Source organism: Mirounga leonina, unplaced genomic scaffold (genome assembly GCF_011800145.1).
Source record: "Mirounga leonina isolate KUSES-001 unplaced genomic scaffold, KU_Mleo_1.0 Mir_53, whole genome shotgun sequence".
NCBI lineage: Eukaryota > Metazoa > Chordata > Mammalia > Carnivora > Phocidae > Mirounga > Mirounga leonina.
The window spans coordinates 53999574-54023285 of NW_023270807.1; the positions used below are offsets into that span (position 1 = coordinate 53999574).

General features: G+C 41.0%; 1 protein-coding gene across 1 annotated transcript in view; it reads left to right on the forward strand.

The window, feature by feature from the left end:
• KLHL32 (kelch like family member 32) overlaps positions 1-23712 on the forward strand; it is a 202335-nt gene that overhangs the window by 63350 nt on the left and 115273 nt on the right. The window contains exon 3 of the mRNA XM_034991559.1: positions 14330-14428. Coding sequence (XP_034847450.1) covers positions 14330-14428 — 99 coding nt within the window. The remainder of the gene's footprint in view (positions 1-14329; positions 14429-23712) is intronic.

Here is a 23712-nt window from a genome sequence, read left to right on the forward strand (position 1 = left end):
AGTATAAGCAGGGGGAACAGCCGAAGCAGGCTCCCCACTGAGCAGGGAGCCCAACGTGGGGCTAGATCCAGAACCCCGGGATCATGACCTGAGCTGAAGGCAGACGCTTAACCAACTGAGCCACCCAGGCACCCTGATATGCCTAAGTAGTTTTGTATAAATTTCTGTGACTAAATTTACTTAATTTCTTCTCTGGAATTAAAGTATATTTATCCATAGTATTATAAATTCAGTTTCTTTCTTGGAGTTAAAGGTACATTTATCCATAAGTGCTGTCTTATTGTAATCTAATTTTTTCTTTCATTTGGATTATTTTATTTTATTTGTTTATTTATTTATTTATTTATTTATTTTGAGAGAGAGAGAGCGAGCACTCTCGAGAGCAGGGGTGGGAGGAGTAGAGGGAGAGAGAAAGAATCCTAAACAGGCTTCATGCCCAACACGGGGCCTGACCTTGACTCAGGGCTCCATCTCACAACCCGAGATCATGACCTGAACCAAAATCAAGAGTCCAGAGCTTAACAGATTGAGCCACCCAGGCACCCCGCATTTGGATTATTTTAAATAAATTGATAGACCTGGAATTACTTGATCAACAGGAGGAATGTATTTTTTGTCAGCATTGCCTTATGAGGGAGTTTTACAATAGCTGCTGTTGGACAATGAGCTTTTTAAAGTTTTTTTCCTTAAAATAGAATTCTTGAGCCCTCTGCTGGAAGCATTTAGTATTTATATGAAGTAGTAGTATATGGGAGTTTTACAATTCCAATGTAAGGTTTTTTTAAAAGAAAACAACCTGGTAGCAAAAATATATGGTCTTTGTGGTTGATTTCAAGATAAAAAACAACTGGCCAAACAGAAGTTTTAAGAAAATTTATATTACAAGTAGGTATTCCATTTGAATAGAATAATGATGCAGACATTCAGATGAAGGACTGATTTGAATACATCGAATGCCCTCAGTTAATTTGTGAGTATTTTATTTCATTTGTATACTTCATAAAAAAATCCACTTATAGTTTATTCTCAAACTGAGAGCCACTAACTCATCAAATACTTAATGAGCACCTACTTGTTAAAAATTTACTAGGTGTTAGGGATGCACTGAAGTAAAAGAAATACACAGTGAGTGCTTTCTCAGAGTGGATTGAATAGTGGTTGGAAATGCCAGATCAACATACCACTGCATTTACTGGAAATGGATTATTAGGGGCCTGAATTATTTGTGTATGGAGCGTAGTGAAGAACCTAAGAATGTTTGATGCTACAAAAGTTATACTAGTTCTGATAGGAGAATGAATAATTGAGGCTTAGTACTTGGTAGAGTACTGCCGAAAAAATAACAGATTAATTTGTATTTTACTTTGAAGGGAGAAAAAAATATATGGTAATTGAATAGATATAGGCCCTGAAAAATCAATCGTAGCCATGCCTGGATCTGTCAGGGTAGAAACGATTTGGCAGAGCCCAAAGAATATAGCCACTGACCTTAGAGGGAACCAAGCCTGATTCCAGCATGTGACAATTTTAGAGAATTATCCATTGCATCCCACTATAAGTATCAACTCTGTGGTGGTTGCTGGGAAAAGTTACCATTTTCACTTCAAAATCCATGATTCCAAATCTCAGATGGATACTCATCCTTGCCAGCAGTGCTAATTGGTTTCCAAGTAAATTTCTTTTTTCCTCTTCCTGGTAATTTTCTCATTTCTTCTCTCTTCTCAAACCCTGCCCCCTACCCCCATTACCCTACCTCCAGTACACATAGAAAACTCACCTTCTGTTGTACAGATAGATGCAGACAAGGAGATCTGCATCTTTTCACCATCAAATCTCCAATCCCCTGTTTCTGTGCACTTGTTCTATGTATTCCTATCATTTATGATGGAAGAGTTACCCTGTCAAAAGTTAATCTCTCCATGTAAGCTCTGGATTGTACTCCCTCTGATCCTCTCAGGCTTCACTCCCCAAATCCTCATTTCTTTCTCTTCTGTCATCACTTTCTCCTTCTCCACTGGAACATTCTCACCAGCATATAAACATGCTCTATTGCTCATGTTTCAAAATCCCTTTCTTGTTCTTATATTCCCCTTCAGCCACCACTTATTTCTCTACTTGTCTTCACAGCAGAACTATGAAAAAAGTTGCATGAACTTACACTTACTCATTTTCACTCACTCTTCCACTCATGAAAAGTGGAAACTTCCAACATTCTACTGAAATTGTTTTTGACAGTCCCAGATATTACCAAGTCCATTAAATAATGTCACCATGACCTCTCAGCTTCATTCAATGCAGCCAACCTGGGTCTCCATGGAATTCTTTTCTCTCTGGGCTTCTGTGACACCACACTCTGTGGTCTCTTACTATGTGCCCCTCAGGTTCCCTTCCCATCATTCCTTTCCAGATGTCTTTGCTTGCTCCTTCCCCTCTAAAGGCTCTGAATTAATTCCTCATGTGTCAAGAACCTCCTGTGTCATCTAACTAGCTTCCTTTGTGATGTCATCTGGAGCCATGTTATTTTGTACAATATTATGCTATTGACTCCCAGCCCCTATTTATACTCCAGATCAGGGATTGGAGAACTTTCTCTGTGTAGGGTCAGATAGTAGAGAATTAGTCTTTGCAGGCCACATAAAGCACTGTTGCAACTACTCAACCCTGTGTTGTAGCATGAAAACAGCCAGAGACAAATACGTAAATAAATGAGCTATGTTCCAGTAAATGGAATGACTGATATTTAAATTTCATATCTTTTTCACATCACGTAGTATATCATAGGCATGCTTCGTTTTATTGTGCTTCGCTTTGTTGCACTTTGTAGATACTGTTTTTTTAAATATTTATTTATTAAAGAGAGAGAGACGTACATGTACATGAGTGGAGGGAGGGGCAGAGGGAGAGAGAGATCCTCAAGCAGACTCCATGCTGAGTGTGGAGCCCGATGTGGGTCCCGATCCCATGACCTTGAGATCATGACCTGAGCTGAAATCAAGAGTCGAATGCTCAAATGACTGAGCCACCCAGGGACCCCTACAGACTGTGGTGGGTTTTTTTTTACCAATTGAAAGTTTGTGGGAAGTCTGTGTCCAGCAAGTCTCTTGGTGCCATTTTCCGAATAGTATTTGCTTACTTTGTGTCTCTGTGTCACATTTTGATAATTCTTGTAACATTCCATACTTTTTCATGATTATTGTATTTGTTATGGTAATCTGTGATCAGTGATCTTTGTTGTTATGATTGTAATTGTTTTGGGGTGTCATGAACCACACCCATATAATACCACAAACTTCATTGATAAATGTTGTATGTGTTCTGACTGTTCCACTGACTGGCCATTCCCTCTGTCTCCTCTTTGGGTCTCTTTCTATTGAAATTAAGCCAGTTATTCTCCCTATGCTCTAAGTGTTCAGGTGACAGGAAGAATCGCAAGCTAGACATAATTAATCTTAGTGAGTATGTTGAAGGCATGTTGAAAACCAAGACAGGCCAAAAGCTAGGCCTCTTGCACCAAATGATTAGTCAAGTTGTGAATTTCCTCTTGAAGGAAATTAAAAGTGCTACTCCAGTCACAATACATGAATGATAAGAAAGCAAAATGACCTAATTGCTGATACGGAGAAGATTTTAGAGGTCTGGAGAAATGATCAGACCAGCTACAACATTCCCTTAAGCCAAAGCCTACTCCAGAGCAAGATCTTAACTCTCTTCAATTCTGTAAAGGTGGAGAGAAGTGAGGAAGCTGCAGAATAAAAGTTCAAAGCTAGCAGGGGTTGGTTCAAGAGGTTGAAGGAAAGAAGCTGTCTTCCTAACATCGAAGTGCAAGGTGAAGCAGTAAGTACTGATGTAGAAGCTGCAACAAGTTCTCCAGAATATCTAGCTTAGATAATTCATGAAGGTGGAAACACCAAACAACAGATATTCAATGTAGACAAAACAGTCTTGCGCCATCTAGGACTTTCATAGCTAGAGAGGAGAAGTCAGTGCCTGGCTTTAAGGCTTCGAAGAACAGGCTGACTCTCTTGTCAGGGGCTAATGCAGCTGGTGACCTTACATTGAAGCCAGTGTTCACTGACCATTCTGAAAATCCCAGGGCCCTTCAGAATGATGCTAAATCTATTCTTCCTGTGCTCAGCAACTGGAACAAGAAAGGCTGGATGACAGCACATCTGTTTGCAACACAATTTCCCAAATATTTTAAGCCCACTGTTGAGATGTAATGCCCAGAAAAAAAGATTCCTTTCAAAATATGACTGCTCATTGACAATGCACCTGGTCACCCCAAGAGCTCCTCCAGTGCAGATGTGCAGTGAGATTAATGTTTGCATGCCTCCTAACACAACATCTAATCAAGTTTATTAGAAAAAATAAAATTAAGTTTTTAAAAACGCAAGTAAAATTTTTTTTCTTAAACTGTTTTTAGCTCAAGGTCATATAAAAATATGTGATAGGAAGATTTGGTATGGGGCTTGTAGTTTGCCAACTAGACTGATGCCTTTCTGTCGACTTGATAACTCCATTCAGATGACTAATAAGCATCATAAACTTAACATATATCCCCAAATGGAACTCTCGATTCTTCCTCCAGACCTGTTTCTTCCTTTGTTTTACTCTAGTCAGCAGTCACTGTGCAAGTCCACCTGGTTGGCTCAAACATAGACTCTGAGTACCATGCAACGAGGGAAATTGTTTGTCTTGTTGTCATAGCCTCAGTCCCCGGAAAGGTGCCTGGAATACTGTAGACACTCAGAAAAGGTTTGCTAATTGAATGGGTGAATTCCTTTGCCCTCAGTTTCTTCATTTGCCTCGTGGGGATATTTACCTTGCAGGAGTGAGGAGCGGAGAAGGGTGTAAGAAGGAAAGAAAACCTATGAAATTACCCCACAAGGGTACATAGTAGGTACATAGTAGGCAGTGTGTAAACACTGGAAATAGGGAGTTGTTATCTGTGAAGTAGATTTATTTGTTCATGGAATTGACAACAACAGTAATTTAAAAAGCAGCTACTTTTTTTTTTTTTTAATTCTTCTAAAACATGCCAGGTGTTAGTCTGAAAATTGTACCTGGGTTATCTCATTTTATCCTTATGTAGACTTTATGCAGGTAGGTAGTGGTCATCTCCTGTTTTTTATATAACAGTGCTAAAAACAAACGTGTCAATGACTTAACCCACATTCCTACAATGGACCCCATGGCCATATTATGCCTCCGTTCTTTATAAGCAAATACAAGGGATTTCCCAAATTAAATTGGATATTAATGATATTTTTCAGGGGAAAAAATATTTCACAGCTTCCTTCCATGAAATTAGGCATTCCCAGGCAAGTGCTTCTCTGGCATTCTGTGCCCACCACTGTCTTAGCATGAATCACCCCACAGGGTAATCATTTTGTCAGGCTCTTTGTTTTTACTTGTGTTTGAGCACCTAGCAGTGACAAAGAGGTAGCCAACTATAAAGAAACAATGGAATCAGCCCTATTCATTCTTTCAGAGGCCTAACCATTTTCGGACATCAGTAGTTTTAAGTAATGTTTCTTTCTTGTTTGGTCGTATTAGCGTTGTAAGAAACTAGTTCTGTATGGGGAAGCCCAGCTTCACTAATAAAGCTCTGTGGGATGAAACCTCCCTTGTTCATCACACTTGAAAGAGCACTGGTTATAAAAGTAAGTCTTAATAATTAATTTGGCTTTTCTTATAACCTGTAATGACTTTCATGTTTCATTATATTTAAGTGCTGGGACTGCTTCTTTCTCTTAGAAACTACCAAAAATTTGTTCTACTTTTTCAAATAATTAGGCCATATTTTTCTAGGTAATGTAAGTATGTATAATTTAGCTTTACATTTTATTAAATAATGTATTTTGTTAATTTAAACATAATGAAGAAAACTATGTTGGAATTGACTATCTGACAGAACTATTGATCTCAGAGCTTTGAAATGGCCAGGATCAAGCTAATGGAGAAGGGGCCAAAAAAAAGGGGGGGGGGGCTTATTCATACAATATAAAAGGACCAACTCTTTTCATATGAAGAGTTATTTCACAGGTTCAATGAAATGAATTGTCTCCAGCCAAGTACTCTGACAGTCCTCTGTGCCTACCACTCTTAGCATTAATTGTACCACAGCTTAATGATTCCATTTGATTTTTTTTCTTCTGTTTCTACTCGAGCACCTAGCTGGAGTATGTCATCCATCATCCTGCTGCATGTCCTAGAATAAGAAAGGAAGAACCAGTTCTAGCAGCATCGATAGATGGGTACATCCTCAAAATTGTATTAATGGTCATACGTGAAATTTTTGCAAGGGAGGGCAGAATGTAGTTTCTCTGGGAATATAGTATTAGTGTCCTTACCTATTCTCAGATTTCTTCTTGGTATCTTAGAGAAAGTTATGCTTCTGTAACCTGTCTGGAACCTGAGAAATTTCAAATGAACCAAATGAGGATGTGTAAACGTGTGAAGAAAAATAATAGAATCTCAAAGTGATGTCCACACTTTTTTTTACTAGGATATTTTTATTATTTTTTACCTCTGTGGTTTATAACATTCTTTAAAAATATCAGGAAAATCCAATCTGTTTTCCCTTTTTTCATATTCTAATACATGGAAAAGTTGATTTTTTTTTTCAAATAAATTTAAGTTAAATTAGTATTTTTAAAGGTTGATATTGAGCTCTTTTAAAAATGTGTGTAAGTGTACTAGTATGTCTGGAAGAAAGCCACCTGACAAAATCTGTATCTTAAAGAATCAGTGATCAAATCACAGATTCATTCTATACCTCACCCAACCCAAAGGTTACCTTTATATAAACATATTATTACAACTGTTATTGAAATGTCTTTTGTGTCCTTTTATTTAACTCCTTCAATTAGATAATCCTTGATAAGGATTAGCATGTGACCAGGCTCCTCCATAGAGGCTTTTGACATCTTTTCACATTTTCCTCAGGAACTGTATTTTTCAAGCCTGAGAATTTCTTTAGTAAGTAAATCTAGAGTGCTCTTGTAGCATGCTCACCAGCAATGAACATGAAAGAGGATGGACCAAGGTGCCGTAGGTAAAACTAAGGGACACACACATAACCCACTCAGGGCAAAAACACTTAGTTGCATGAGAAAGACCCAAATAATAGTTGGCATTTATCGCTGATTTGCCATAAATAGATTCTGTGCTAAGAGTCATGACCTGCACTCTGGTTGCCTACACAGTATCTGTTCCCTCTTTTTTCTTTATAGAAAATAACAATTTGATTTGGCACAATAGTGCATGTAACTGTAAAAATTCGATTTCCCAGGTTCTTTTCCAGCTACGGGTTTGGTTTTTGCCCTCTCTTTTCTTTATGCTTTGAATGCAAATGCAATGCCTGGAGGTATAGTAGCCACTTTGTGACCATGAAACCATGGGCTAAGATTGGCCAAATAGGAAAATACAAGAAGTCTGGTTTGTTGGCACTCCAAGCCGCCTAATCCATTTTGTGAGAAAAGTAAGTCCCATACTTGTTTAAAGCCATTTTGTTGACATATAGCCATACACAGTTGTAACGATACATATGCATTTTCTCAGTCCTTAAGACCATCTTTTGATATAAATATTATTTTCATTGTATAGATGAGGACACTGAGGCATGTAGAATTGAATGGTTTTCCTGATCTCATTCTGCCAGCAAGTATCGGAGCCAGGATTTGAAATCAGGCAGTGTGACCTAGATCCCATGGACTTAGTTCACTATGCATCTATGGTAGTTGGGAGTCCAGGAGATTAATCCCAGGTGGAGGTTGGGGTGAGGGAAGATCTTGCAAAGCTTTGTATAGGTAATGAACTTAGAGTTACATCTTGAATGAGTAGGATTTTGAAATAGGGAGACTGAAGAAGTCAGGAGGGCATTCAAGGAGAAAAGAGTACTGCTTCAGTGTGGAGAGCAGTGGGCTTTGGTTTTAGTAAAGGGACCAAAGGTTGCACAATTGGAAATAAGTTTTAAAAAGTAGGTTGTGTGGGCACCTGGGTGGCTCAGTCGGTTAAGCACCTGCCTTCAGCTTGGGTCATGATCTCAGGGTCCAGGGATCAAGTACCGCATCGGGCTCCCTGCTCAGCACGGAGTCCCCTTCTCCCTCTGCCCTTCCCCCCTGCTGGTGATCTCTCTCTCTCTCTCTCTCTCTCTCTCAAATAAATAAAAAAAAATTTTTTTAAAGTAGGTTGTGGCCATATCATGATAGTTTCTTAATACAAGGACACAAATTTTGAGCTATATCCAGAAATTGGGGAGGTATGGTTTATGGAGAGCTACTGAATTCTAAACAGTATTGCTCAGATGGAGCACTTCAACAAAAATTTATGAACATTTCCCCCAAATAATAGAGACATTTAGAAAGTAGAATTCGTATGTTTTATTATCCTTACTTGAATTATTTTGTTCATTCTCAAAAATAAACTTAAGGTGTCAGCAATAGGTCTACAATACCGGAGTAATTTAGAAAATAATTTTGCTTTAAACATAGGCGCCACCTGGTGGATAGGAAATCCTTAGTCTAACGGCTTTGAAACAAAATCTAAATTGATGGCAGTTTCTCATAGCTAGATCTTATGATTCATATTCTGTCTATAAGAAGTCTCTTGAAAAGCTTTATGTAAATGATTTTATTTATGTGTCTTAAATATTTGATCATTTGAAAGTTATTTGCATTGTTGTATTCAATTTACGTGATGATTTAGACATTCAAAATTGTAGTAATTTGCCATTTCACTATACTATACAGGAAAAAAAAAACACAAAGAAACAAAGCATGAAAGCAAGAAAAATGTGCTCATTTATTCTTATCAATAGTATTAAGCCTATCTAATTTGCAGTTGTAGCAATGCTAGCCAGAGTCCTTATGCTTCTGTGCGCACAGTTATATTTTGGTGGAGATCTTAATTGTCTGGCTTTCACATGCTCAACTCCTTTAGGCTACCCCATCTACACATCTAGAAGTAAGTGACTTAAAAGTCTCGTAAGGAAGAAATAAAGAACCAAGATACAAAATTTCCTAAAGATGCCAACACATCTGTTCATAAGGCGGGAAAAAAGGTCACACTGAGGGGCATCTGGGTGTTTCAGTCCGTTAAGCATCGACTCTTGATTTTGGCTTGGGTCATGGTCTCAGGGTCGTGAGATTGAGCCCCGCGTCAGGCTCCACGCTGGGTGTGGAGCCTGCTTAAGATTCTCTCTACTCTCTCTCTCTCCCTCTTCTTCTCTCTCTCTCAAAAAAAAAAAGGGAAAAAAATAAAAGGTCACGCTGAGACTTGCCATGGTTATTAAAGGCAGTCCCTACCAGTAGCTAATCCAAGAAGCAAGGTAAAAGTTAGAGAGAAGAAAAAGAACAAGAAGACAGAATTAAGAGGGTGGATGCTTGGTGATGTGGGAGGAGGAGTGAAGAAGGAAACCCCGGGACCCACTGGGGATTGTGTACTGCATCAGGCTGACTCCACCCTCCCAGAGCCTGGCTGGGTGAGTTTGGGCTGAGGGGGATCGCCCATCTCATCATGCTTCCTCCACTCTCCTCTTTCAGTTTTTTGGCCCCATGTCCTGCCTGAGGGTATTGGGACCAGGGGTCCCAATCTCATTCCAGTTTGGAGGGCTTTCATTAGAGATTGTGCAAATTCAGCTCTCTGCTTCCAACGCTGCTTAGATTAGTGGCTGGGGGACACATCTGGACTGAGTTTTCAAGAGTGCCTCCTTCCAGGGGGCCAACTGGACAAACCTCATGACTGAATGCTGAGGTAAGAACTCTCACTGGTATCTTTAGAGACGACCACCCTCTGCTGCAGCTGCGGCTTTCACTTCTATTAAAAGTTTGTCAGACCACCCATGTCTCCCTGACCATAGCCGCTAATGAGTTCTTATCCCCAGTTGATCAAAACGAGGACTGAGTCTCAGCATTTGGGGTAGGAGCCAGATGTGGACCTTAGTTCATGTGATCTAGCTTGCCACCAACTGCTGGAGAGGTTCCAGAATGAGATCGTCACCTCCCCAGCCAGCACTGTCCGGCTCCCCTCTTTCCAGGTCAGCATCCTGTATTCTGCCCTCCAGAGGTCAGGTGTGAGTGGATGACAGGGAGAAAATATTCCATCCACATGACCTGTCAACAAGAGGCATTCACACCCCCCACCAAGACTGCATCAAAATTCCTTCGTCCAATCTGAAGAAGCCCCATCTCTGCTTCCACCCAAGCAGGTGAGCGACGTGGCCCTTCCCGTCGGTGGTCCTCAGTGACCCTTCCTCCCATCTGTCCTGCTTGGAGTGCCGGACCAGATGTTGATGGGTACATGATTCTGAAAGGCCTAAATGTAATCAGCATGTGCTTTGCAGCACTTAAACTTAGCCGCCTTAGTTTTCCTCCGCAAACGGGTGAGTTTGCGATCCCCTCCTTCTGCAGAAGGCTATTTTCGGCCAGTTCTTCCAGGCGGGTGATGGGCGCATTCACCGTACTGGAAACTGTGAGGAGATCAAACCTTTCTTTGTATTCCTGCCCAAACACAAATTCTCTGGAAGAATATATTAGAACAACCAGTCACCGAAGATAACAGAGCTCAATCTGAAAGACTCCAGTGCAAGCAGGGCTTTGCCAACACTCGTTCTGTTTCCATAAGTGAGACCCAGCTGTCCTGGTATGGTTTGCTTTTTGTTTGTTTGGTTTCTCTCTCCCTTTGTCTCTCCCTCTCTCTCTCTTTTTTTTTCTTTCCAAACTATGTCCTTTCAGTGCACTTAGGGATTTCCTGTGCCAAAGCATCTTCTAGAAAAACTTATGTTATAATGAGAGAAGAAAAAACTACAGAACAAAAAACAAGAAACAAAGGCAAAAACAATCCTGGTCTGGGTATCTCCTGCGAGGGTTTCCCGGAGTGAGCCCGCCGGACGTGTTACACATGCTCTGGAATATTCATCTTCTCTGTCTGTGGTATGTGTCTTTGTGTTTGGCATTACCGAGCCTTGGAGGTTATCGTGAATGCCAGTTGTGTGAAATAAGCGCAACTGACAGGATTTAAAGGCTCAGACTAACCTTTCTAATCCATCTAGTCCCTGTTCTGTGCCTTAGGCCATGCCTCTTCTGCAAGAATATACTACATCCTTGCTTCTGTGAGGGGAGCTGCAGTAATTTCCTGAATGTCAGTCAAAGCCTCTCTCCTTGAGGAGCCAGAGAAATTCAGATTTCTCCTTCTGACTAGATGGGAAAGGAGCTATAAAGAATTTTGCGAATGAGATGAGTGTTGGTATTTTTGCCACACATGCTTAACTTTTTCACTTCGTTAGTAGTTCAGAATGTAATTTATATAGGGGCACCTGGGTGGCTCAGTTGGTGTGCCTTTGGCTCAGGTCATGATCCCGGGGTCCTGGGATCGAGCCCCTCATCAGGCTCCCTGCTCAGCGGGGAGCCTGCTTTCCCCTCTGCCTGCCACTTCCCCTGCTTGTGCTCTCTCTCTCTGACAAATAAATGAATAAAAATCTTAAAATATATATATATATATAATTTATAATCCCTTTCCTAATCAATGAAAGTAATTCTGAATTTGAAAAATCCATCTAGAGATAAATTAATTCACCAATAATTTATTAAAATCAATTCATCATTTTGGAGTGAAAGCTATGTATTGGGCATTATTCTGCGTGCTGGGGGTATAGGATAGGCCAAGTCCCTCCCCTCCTGAATCTTCTATCCTGTGGGTGGAGAAACAGAAAATAATCACATAGATCAATATGTACAGTGTCGAGAGGTGGTAAGTACTAGGAAGAATAAAGCAAAGAAAGGAGATAGGGAATGAGGGTGATGGGGAGTGAGGTACTGTTTTACCGAGGATGGCCAGACAAGGCCTCTCAGGTAAGAGGATATCTGAGCAGCGGTTTGAGCAGAGGACATGAATGAGTGAGCCATGCTGGTATCTTGAGGAAGAGTGACCCAGGCAGAGAAAATAGCAGCTAGTTGTAGACACGAAGGTGCTCAGGGTATTCACAGAAACTATAACAGTGAAGATTGGATTTCTTTTCAATGAGATACAAAGTCCCTGGAGAGGTCTGCATAAGAGAGTGACATAATTTCGTTGATGCCTTTAAAAGATCATTTCGATTGGTATTATTAAAAACACTATGAGGGGGTGAACGAGAAAGCAGTTAGACCAGTTAGGAGGCGATTCTAGGAAGACTGTGGCATAAACAAGAATGATGGTGATGACGGTAGTACTGAGTGGTGATTGGATTCTGGAACTATTTGGAAGATAGAGCCAATAGGGGTTGCTGATGATTGCTGATGTGAGGTATAAGGAAAACAAGAGGAGTCAGGAATTGTCTGGGGTTGTAGCCTCAACAACCGGCAGTTGCTGTTTGCTGAGATGGTAGGATTGGGATAAGAGCAGGTTTGGTGGTTGGTAGAGAGGATCAAGAGATCAGTTTGGGGCATGTTCAGTTAGAGCTGCCCATTGGATATCCAAGTGGAGATAGGCAGTTGGAAATAAAAGTCTGGAGTTCAAAGGTGAGGTTGAGGCTAAAGAAAAAAAACCTGAGTGTAATGAGTAGTATAGGTAGTTTTAAAGTCATGGGATTACATGAGATCATCTGTGGGATGAGTGGAGAGAGGAAAGGAGAGATCTGGGGACTGAGTCCTGGATGTCCCCAAAGCTTACCTGTTGGGAAGGAGATGGAGAGGGAGTGGTTAGTGAAGTAGAAGAAGCCATGAGAGGGAGTGCTATCACAGAGGCAAGGGAAGAGATTGTTCCAGCAGGAGGGACATCGACTTTGCTAACTGCTGTTGGCTTGGGTAAGATTAAATGTTGAGAAATGGCTATTGGATTTGGCCATTGGATTTGGAGGTCATTGGTGACCTTGATGAGAACATTTTTAGAGGAACATTAAGAACAAAACTCAATAGGAGTGGGTTCCAGGGAGAACAGAGTAGAGCAAGTAGTGGTGTTTTATGTGGACAACTTTCCTGAGGAACTTTGCTGTGAAGGAGGGCATGGAAGGAGCTCTGGGGTCAAGGGAGGGGATTTTTATTTCTTAAGATAGGAGCTATCAAGGAATATTTTTATGCTGTTGGGAGTTATCAAGAGGAGAAAGAGAACAGATAACGCTGTGGTAAGTGAGGGGACAATTGCTGGCGGAAGGGTTGAGATCTCCTGCACAAATGGAGTGTTGGGTAAAGCCAATGCACTGATAGAAATATGGGTAGATGGCTTGGTAGATTTGGTGGTGGGAGGCTTTAGAAGATCATGGGGTTAGAGTAAGGAGAGAAAGGAGGAGGGGGAGGCTTGAGGAGAAAGGAGTATAAGGGAAGAAGTAGAGTGAATTGATCACACCAGGGTTTCTCAGGCTTCCCTGTGTACCAGAACCACCAGGGGCCTTGTTATAACACTCGTTGCTGGGCCTCACCCTGAAAGTTTCTGATTCATTTAGATCTGGGGAGACATCCAAGAATTTGCAATTGTGACAGATTCCCAGGTGATGCTGCTGCTGCTGGTCCCGAGACTGGACTTTGGGAACCACTGGGCTTGGGGCTGGGTTGGGACGGCAGAGCATCCCTGAAGGCCTCCCTGTGCCTGGCAGTCATGCGTGTAGAGGGAATCCAATCAGCGTGGTCTTGTGTTTTTCTGCAGCCCCGTTGGGTGGCTCAGGAGCTGGCAACCATAGGCACAAAGTTGGACTTCACCAGAAAAAAATGCACAACTGATACGACTGGTGTATTTGGGAAGCTCCACTTCTCTTGATGTCCTTGTAGTCTGAAAATGCTTTTTCTACATCTTCCATTTGAAATAGAAGGGAGTGGAGAATCTGAGATGGAGAAAAAAGAGAAACCAAAGTTTGTGGTGAAGTTTACTGTTGTAGGACTTAGAAATAAAATGGAGTAGTGGCGCCTCTGGTCTCCTATTGAAAGGGGAAACATAAACCCCCTTTTCCTAAAATATCTGCTAACCATGCTGTTTCTGTGATCTACAAAATTGTGAAATATACTTTGAAAAATAAAATCTGGTTCTTCTGGATTTTCTAAGATTACTTCCATCACACGCAGAATTTGGAGACTATTATATTATTCTTTGCAAATGTTCATGTCCCCCAGCAAAAAATAAGTGGTTAAGTGCAGAGCCTTACACGCAGGAAGTGAGTTCTGGAAGTGACAACTCAGCTGTTTGAGTGAGGGCCACAGCTCCATCAGAACAGAAAAAAAAAAGAACTGACTTCCATAATAAAGTACCGTATTAATTCACATCTCATATGTTAAGCAGCAATTTAAATGTGGTGGATTTGCATAGTAAGCATTAGTTTTTGAGTTACTGATAGTTTTCTTTTTATTAAAAAACAAAACAGATTTTGTTGGAGCCGGGCGTGATCCAGGATGTGCTAGCTGCTGGCAGTCACCTACAGCTGTTGGAGCTTCTCAATTTATGTTCCCACTATCTCATCCAGGTATGTGAGCTTGCGTCCCGCTACTGAGCCCTTCCTATCCCTTCGCCCTGCGCTCATTAGCTGTACCTGCTGCTCCCCGACCTGTGCCTAGACAGCAATAATGGAAGTAGGGGAGATGTGGCTTGCGATGGTAGAATCTCTCCAGGACATGGGCCGAGAGGCTCCCAAGGGGGCAGCTGCAGCTCTCCTGTCCTGTCCCAGGACCCCCAACCCAACCTCCCTGCCCACCCCAGGTCCTCGCTGCCCTGGGGCAGCAGAGTAACTCAATGACCACGCTCCTGGTTTATTGCTGGGGCCCCGGAAGATGACACTGGGAAGGATCTTCATTTGAAGCAATGTTGTCTGGCTGCAGGAATAACAGTCCCAAATGCACAAAAAAGTTGGATAGTCACTGAAGATTTCAGCAACAGTAGCTAATATATCACAGTCATATATAATGAAGTACCACATGAACTTTTCATGCAAAAAGTGCTGGAAAAGGGGTAAGTGATCTGTGCATTCTTCCCCTGGTTTGCTGGGATGATCAGGAAGGGCTCTGGGAGGGGGAGGAAGAGAAAACGCCCATCCTCTGAGCACCAGTGTTTCACGGTCAGTCCTCCTAACATCTTTGCACATTTTTATAGGTGAAAAGTCAGAGATTTAAAAGGTACCCAGCTTGCCTGAGGTGATAGAGCTGGTGAGTGATAGGCCTCTCTGATTCCGAAGACCATTTTTTCTTCTTGGATAAAAACTTTCTCATTCATTAGGAAGACACAGGACGTCTTAGGCAGACAGTATGGCTGTGAGGCTTTTATTTTAAGGAGTTAAGTACTGATTCCCTGTATTGGGAGCCTCTTATTTCCTCCACTGGCATGACTTTTTACTTGTATTTGTTACAACATTATAACAACAGTGAAAATACATTTTTAACAATGACAAATCCATACAATTTAATTTTACTATCCTTGTGCATATGACATATTAGTAAGTATAAAAATCCTATTTGTTTTCCTGCCCCATTATTTTATTTTCTTCCTTGTCATTTTCTCTAATTCTAAATAGAGCCATATTATTGACTTCTGTCACTCAGTAGGTCGTTTCTCAAGCTCTTTCTCATGTATCATGTTATTTCGTCTTCCTGGCAACCTTGGAAAATAAGAACCAATGCTTCCCCGCGAGATAGTGTGAGGAGTGTCAGTCACATTCACCTGAGGAGCAGTTCAAACACAGTATATGAAAGTTGTATCATTATCTCTGCACATTTAATCTAATAGTAAATGTTTAACTATTATCATCTGATTTTCCTTTGTTTTCCCCTCAATATTGTTGGGTGGTATGGGAGAGCTGTTTTTAATCCCTTTCTGCAAGTAGCAAATGGAAATAACAAAGAAAGGTTACAAGACTTCAGAGGTGTGTGTTTGACTTGTGAAATTGAAATTACTTTTATTTGACATTTTTACATCAAATATTGCAACTTGAGCCTTCAGCATCATCACCTAATTCACTTTTTCCATGGCAGGTAATATTCAATGATGTATGTTGCCAAACGTTTGGTTATAGTGCTCGTTATCGTGATTCATGTTAAAATGGTGTGTATTTACAGGTGTGTGTGTGTGTGTGTGTGTGTGTGTTTACCTACACCTATAATTTCTATAAACAAGAATTGCAGATGAACATCAGAAGTTCATGGATATTTTCCCCTATCCCATCAGATGAATTTGTTGAGATACCAAGTGACTTGTGTACTTTGGAACTTAATTTTTGCAGTTCATTATTTTGTTGAAGGAAAAATGTAGCCTGCATACAGATATATTTTGTGGACAGTTTGCTTATTATTAGCCTACTTGATCAGTGGTTGAAATTTTCACTTTCTTTTCTCCAGTGTTTTCATTTTGTTCTTTCATGGAACTTTATTTTTCCTTTTTATCGACAATGTTGCAAGATGTCCAAATTGTGGAAGAAAACTTTGACTATAAGAGAATCAAGCCGTGTGTATGTAGAAATCTTCATTTTGTCTGTCTCTTGAAAATATATTCCCTTCCTCTCTTTTTTAGGATTGTAAAATTTCCAAACTGGGTTGGTCTGCTTTTATATTTTGATATAGTCTTGTAACTATATCTGTTTACAGTGTTTTGGTATTATTGCTGACCTGATTCTTAATTTCATATGGGACCATTTTATTGGTTATGTAAAAATGTGTTTTGTTAAAATGAAGAATCTTTAGTGCTTAAAATATACTTAGAAGTGCCCTATCAGGGCTTCTGGGTGGCTCAGTCGGTTGGGTGTCTGACTCTTGATTTCAGCTCAGGTCATGATCTCAGGGTCCTGGGATTGAGCCCCGAGTCAGGCTCCCTGCTCAGCAGGGGAGCCTGCTTCTCCCTCTGCCTCTGCCCCTGCTTGTGTGTTCTCTCTCTCACTCACTCTACCTCTCAAATAAATAAAATCTTTAAAAAAATTAAAAAGTAAAAAGTAAATAAATAAATAAAAAGTTGTGCCCTATCAATCAAGGGTAGCATATTTTCCATTCTTGTTCAGTACTTTGTCCACCTAGGAGTTTGTGAAGGCATTCTCCCCTACTAAGATGTCTGGTCCTGTTTGTTATTCTCAAATTACCACTCTTTCTTTGGTTTTCTTCCAGAGTTGTAAAAGGTAGACCTCTGCTCTGATACCTCCTATTGTCCTCTGGCGCTCAATCATAGCTGAGGAGAACCCCTGGGTTGACACTCTCTGAGTCTCTGGGCTATCCTCTCTTACCTTGGCCTGAAACTCCTCTGCACAGGTGTAAATACTGGTGCCCCCCAGCAAAGGGAAGGGACACCTTGAGGCCACTGTGTGCTCTCCTTTTTCTTGCCTTTCCTTGGGGAGGCTGCTGAGAGCAGGGGCCTCAAACCGCAGGAGCAGTGCCCCTCTGTTAGCAAGGATAGCCACTGAATTAGCCTCCTACACTGTGGAGCCTTCACCTTATTCATTTTTAGTCCCCTGGCCCTCTGGATGGCAGGCCCTTGTGAACACACAGATTCTCAGCACAGGTCGTATCCAATCAGTTACCAAGCTGAGTTGATTCTACCTCCCAAATACCTCTCAGACCTGATCCTTTTCTTTATCGCTAATGCTCTTACCCTTTTGGGGAGCTCTCATTGCTACTGGCTATAGATTGTACTGAGTTCCTCATATCCTCCTGAGGGGTCTGCTTGTTTCTAGCCTTTCTCCCTGCCAAACCATAGTTCCCGGAGCCTTTGTTATCTTTCTCAGGGTAGGGAAATAGCATTTGTCGAGGGCCTCTCCATACCAAGCGTTTTGGTTGGTGATTCTCATTTTCCCTCTGCTAAGGAACCCCTTAAAGCAGGTGAGTATTCTTTCCTTTTTACAGATGGAGAAACTTAAGTTCAGAACTAGGCTGTTGATCCAGTGGAAATACCAAAGAGCTCCCCTGATGACCATTCTGGAGCATCCTTAGCCTCATCTTTGAGGCCATGCTTGTTCCTCCTCAGCCTCCTCTGCAGGCTTAGTGCCTTTCCTAGCCCACTGTGCTCTGGCCTCTAAGGTGACCTTTCATTCTGGGACTTGCCACATTAGGGGAGAAGGCTAGGTGGCAGGCAGGACCTCTCAGTCCCCTTCAGATTGTACCAAGGAGCAGAAGTTGGGAAAACATCACACACGCACACACTCACCCCCTCCCCCACCCTCTCTGCTGATGCACCTGTCATAAGATGAGTGGAGCTGGCCACTGGACTTTGTGTCGTATGCCCTGAAAGTGATGCATTAGGGGATACATGCTTTGCTGAAAATGTCTTTTTTTGTAGTTAGCTTTCAAAAAAAAAAAAAAACAAAACCTTTTTACATTTTGTACCACTTCTCCCAAATAGCAAATAGTATATCCTATTGTTTAATTAGCAAGTGGTTTTTGCTTGTTTGCTGAGTATCAGCCTTTAGTATGATATGCAATTTAAATATGTTGACAAGAAAGAACGGTCATGTACACTTTCTAAATAAGGCCATGCAAGTGGTGACTGAACTCCTCTGGAAAGAACACGCAGTATCTCTTCCTAGGCAGCAGGTGGCAGTGTGAATCCACCAGAATTAAGTAGTTAATTTAAAGCAAAAAATCAGAAAAAATGAGAAGAAAAATTATTTATTTTGCTATATACTAGTCTTCTGACCTAATCAGTAAAAAAGTCATTATTCACACCACACTGGGCAATATGCACTGTAATTTTTAACAAATAATAGGAAACTGTTAATGTGTTCACAGGAAATACAGTTTTGTCTTGGGCTGCTGTGGTCATTTATCACTGCACTTTGTGAAATCACTCATTTGTTCTAATTTGAATGTAAATGACTCTAAGGTTTTACAAATAAGGTGACAGACTCACATAAATGTAATTGCAGGGTTCATCTCCCTCTTTTTATATATCACTCATTAGGTTATGAATTAAATACATCGTATTAAACCAGGGGCATGTCCAATGATGATATTGTAATGGCAAATTACTCTGTGCTATTAGAGGTGTATTTTTTATTCATGGACATTAATTTGTCATTAAGCGGCATTAGTTTAGCACTTTTATGTGAAAGACGTGACCTGAAAGAGGAGACGTACTGCTGTGACAGGAGAGGGAAGGGACACGTGCGCTCTAGGTAGAGTGTTTTATCACCACAAGGAAAACAGAGGAGCATTTGTTTTATTATTTTTTTTCATTTGTTTTTCATTTATTTCCTGCTTTTATAAGTGTAAAAGATCATTTCACCAGATTGAAGGCGTTGTTCTGCTTACGGTGTGCACCTTTGGATCATCTAGTAAAGCAAAGCCAAAATTCTTACTCTGAATCATTCCGAAGCCGAGACCGTACCCGAGTGGGAGAGAGCCAGCATCTTCCCGCCCTAAATCTCCGTCCTCTGTGACTGATGCTTATTAGTCATCCCTTGTCTTCATTTAGTTTTACACTAAATGAGAATTAAGTCATTTTTCTCTCTTCAGTGAAGGTACAAAGGCTTAAAGAATGTTATTCTCTCATGAGGGTAGTAGGAAGAATTCTGGATATTTTGTTCCTTTTTTTTTTTTTCCCCATGAATGGCAATTTTACTGTTCTTTTTCTAAGAATATATTTTTTCTGCTTCCAATTTTTGAGAAACACCAGATCCTTGAAATAGCTTTCCAGAAGCTGCAAGTATCCAACTGCTGTTTTTGCATCCATTTCCTCATGGGTTGATGTGGGTGGAGAATGTCTTACTACCCGCAGTACGGCAGGGTTCTCGAAGGCCGCTACCAGGCCTAACTCCTGTGCGTGTCTTCCTTCCCTTCTCATCTTTCATACTGAGCCCAGTATGTGTATTTGTCAGCTTGGGCGGCCATACCAAAGTGCCCCAGGCTGGGTGATTTAAACAAAAGACATTTATTTCTCTCAGTGCTGGGTGCTGCAAGTCCCAAGTCAGGTTCTGGTGAGAGCCCTCTTCCCCACTTGCCAATGGCCTCCTTGCTGTGTCCTTGCATGGCACAGAGACAGCAGGCTCGCTGGTGTCTCTTCACGAAGGACACTAATCCTGTCACGTGAGCCCCACCCTCATCCACTCTTCTAACTTACCTCCCAAAGGCCACATCTTCAGATACCATCACATGGAGACTTTGAGCTTCAACACAGGAATTTTGGAGGGACACAGGTCAGTTCACTGCAGTATGTATTGAGGGAATGAATGTGCATCCCATTCAGTAATTTTGTCCTGCCTGTTCAATATTGAGATTTTATATTATGAGAGGAAAATACATTAATAAGTCAGTCTTTCATTAGTTTTACTCATTGAACACATTTTCGCAAGCTGAAAATACTTTCTGTGGGGATTGCATTTGGCATGGAGGATCTTGCATATTTTACGGTATTATAATAGGGTTGTCATTTTTTAACTAAGTAATACTACAATGACTTATAGAAGGTTATCTCTCCCAAACAATGTATTATTATAATTTTAATGATTAAATTAACAGTATCTCCTAAATACATAATATACAGTGGGTGTTCTGAATAGAATCATTTATCTTCAAGGTTGAGAAGAAGTTAGAGCTCACGTTCATTTTTCTCCAACACTGAGCTATTTTTTTCCACATTAGATAAGACAGATGATTGTATCAACATATATATTTAATATGCCTCTGATCAAATACACCAACCACATGCTGCTTCATTGTTCACCAGAGCTGATACTCTTGTATTTGGAGAAAGTTGGAGTACAAAGTTTGGAAAATGTATTACAAATGGTTTCATCTTCTGGATATTTTTTAAATCAGTGAAAATGATCAGAAAGGGTGGAAATATATCAGTCCCAGTTAATCATAGCTAACTACTGATTATTTGTGCTAATCAAGAGTGTTTGCTATCTGGCACAGAATATCATATTTGCCAAATACCATTTATATTTGGCTCTAATATATATCCTAACGTCTTTTAGTAGCCATTTTAGGATCCTAGTTAATTTTTTCATATGCTATTAGGTTGACTTTTATTCCCTAAGTCCATACCAAAGGATGTCAGTAGTAACAGCCCGGAGGCATGCTGGCTGGCCAGGGAAGTCATTTTGGCATTTTAATTTATTATGTGGATAATCTGAGGTTGACTCTATCATCCTTGTTTGTAAGTTTTTAACGAGAAAAAAGATTGTCTTGAAGGATTTTTCTAATGCTAGTAATTTTTATTCTAAGTTACCTATCGCCAGCTGGGCCAGTGTCCTGGGATCCAGCCCTGCATCTGGCTTCCTGCTCAGCTGGGAGCCTGCTTCTCCCTCTGCCCCTGCTCGTGCTTTCTCTCTGTCAAATAAATAAAATCTTAAAAATTAATTAATTAATTAAAATTACTTCCAGCATATTTTTCTCAAAAGTAAAGTATTTCCAATGTTTTATTAATGCCAGAGTTCAGAATCAATGCACAAAGCAAACAAATATCAATCTCATTTAATTCTATTTTTAATACTTGGAAATTAGGGGCATTACAAGAAAATCTGGGTTTCGTTTGAGATAGTCATCCTCCAACCCACCCTCCACCTGCAGATCTTCCTACCCATAGTTAAGTGTCTGCCCTTTTCTTTAAGGCTAAACAGGCTTTCTGCCCCTTACTCTACCAGGTACCTTCTGTGTTTCCCATGGTTTCAATGTCCCCTTCTCCACTGGCCCCTTCCTTTCGTTTTTTAATAGGATCAATAAGATGGGAGAAACTTTTCTTCCTCTCTCAGTATCGCAACCCTCTTCCATTCACTACCAAACTCTGATCAGGGCCTGCACTTCCTTATCTTCCATTCATTCTTCAATCCTATTGAACTCAATGCTCTGCCTCATTACTCCTCAACAACTATCCAACAAAGGTCCCAAAGCCGCCTAATTATCAAACACAGTGGGCTCCTTGTGGTGTCTTAATGTGACTGCTCTCCAACATTTCCACACTGGGAGCTCCACTCTCTGCTACAGTTTTCTTTTCTCAAGACTCTCTCCTAATTCTTCTTTTCATTCAGATCCTATATAAGCTCTCCTTTGAGCAGCTCCTTGACTCTCCCTCCGGGCACAGTGGCTCCACGCTGGTGCGCTTTGCTTACCATTGCTCTTTCATCCACATGCCGAGGGCTACTCTATTGCAGTCTCCTCTCCTGAGCGCCCGACCTCTGTGCTCAGCGAACATTTGCACTTGGCCTCCCACACGCGCTTCATATTTCTCTGTACCCAGTTTCACACACCTGCTTCTCCTCCCCATCTTTGTTAGGGACCTATCATCCTGACAGTAACCCAAACCAGAAACCCTGGTATAATCTTACACAGCTCCATGAATCCTACTAAATTTTATTAGGTTAGCTTCTTAAATAGCTGTTAAAGATGCCTTGTTTTTGAAATCTTCATTATCACTGACATCAGTCACGTCTGGATTATCTTTCTGGCACATTCCTGCAACAGCTCAGCTGTGCCCCCTGCCTGTTATCTAATGATAATCAATACCTTGCTGTACAATCTAAGTTACTTTTATGGCCCACAAAACAATTTATTTTCCTAAAACCCAAGCTGGATCCCTATCTCCTGGTTACTCAATAGGTTTCCAACCTTGTTCTTTTTCTTTTTTTTTTTAAGATTTTATTTATTTGACAGAGAGAGACACAGCGAGAGAGGGAACACAAGCAGGGGGAGTGGGAGAGGGAGAAGCAGGCTTCCCGCTGAGCAGGGAGCCCAACTCGGGGCTCGATCCCAGGACCCCAAGATCACGATCTGAACCGAAGACAGACGCTTAACGCCTGAGCCAACCAGGCGCCCCGTTCTTTTTCTTTCTTGTCTCCTTAATGTCTTCTATTCTTACTGTACCCAAGAACAGCATGTTTAATCATCTCTGGGCTAACTGCCTAATCAGCATTTCCTCTTGGATATGCCAGGGCACATGAGCTTTCTGAGTGTGAACCCAAGCCAGAAACCCAGGAGTCATCCTAAAATCATCCATCTCCTTGTGCCCCACATACGCTGTCACCAACTCCACCTCTTTAATTTTCTTAAACACACTTTTTTAGAGCAGTTTTAGGTTTCCAACAAAATTGAGAGGAAGATACAGACATTTCCTGTTACTACCTCTGTCCCCGCATATGCATAACCACCCTCATTATCAACATTCCCCACCAAAGTGGTACATTTGCTATCATTGATGAACCTACATTGGTACATCCCTATCACCCAGAGTTCTCTGTTTCCATTATATTGTTCACCCTTGGTGTTATCCATTCTGTGGGTTTGGACACATGTGTAATGAAATGTATCTGCCATTATAGCATCATGCAGAGTAGTCTTACTCCCCTAAAATTTTTTTGTACTCTGCTTATTCATCCCTCCCTTCTCCACCTCAACCCCTGGCAACCACTGATCTTTTTACTGTCTATATAGTTTTGCCTCTCCCAAAATGTTGTATAGTTGGAATCATACGGAATGTAGCTTTTTCAGATTGGCTTTTTTTGCTTACTAATATGCATTTAAATGTCCTCTGTGGCTTTTCGTGACTGGATAGCTCATTTCTTTCTTGTTTTTTAAAGACTGTATTATTTATTTATTTATTTGTTTGTTTGTTTGTTTATTTATTTTAGAGAGAGCACAAGTGGGGGGAGGAGCAGAGGGGAAGGAATTGGGAGGGGGAGAGAATCTCAAGCAGACACCGCACTGAGCATGGAGTCCACCGTGGGGCTTGATCTCAGGACCCTGACATCATGACCTCAGCAGAAGCCAAGAGTCTGATGCTTAACTGACTGAGCCACCCAGGAGCTCTGATAGCTCATTTCTTTTTATCACTGAATAATATTCC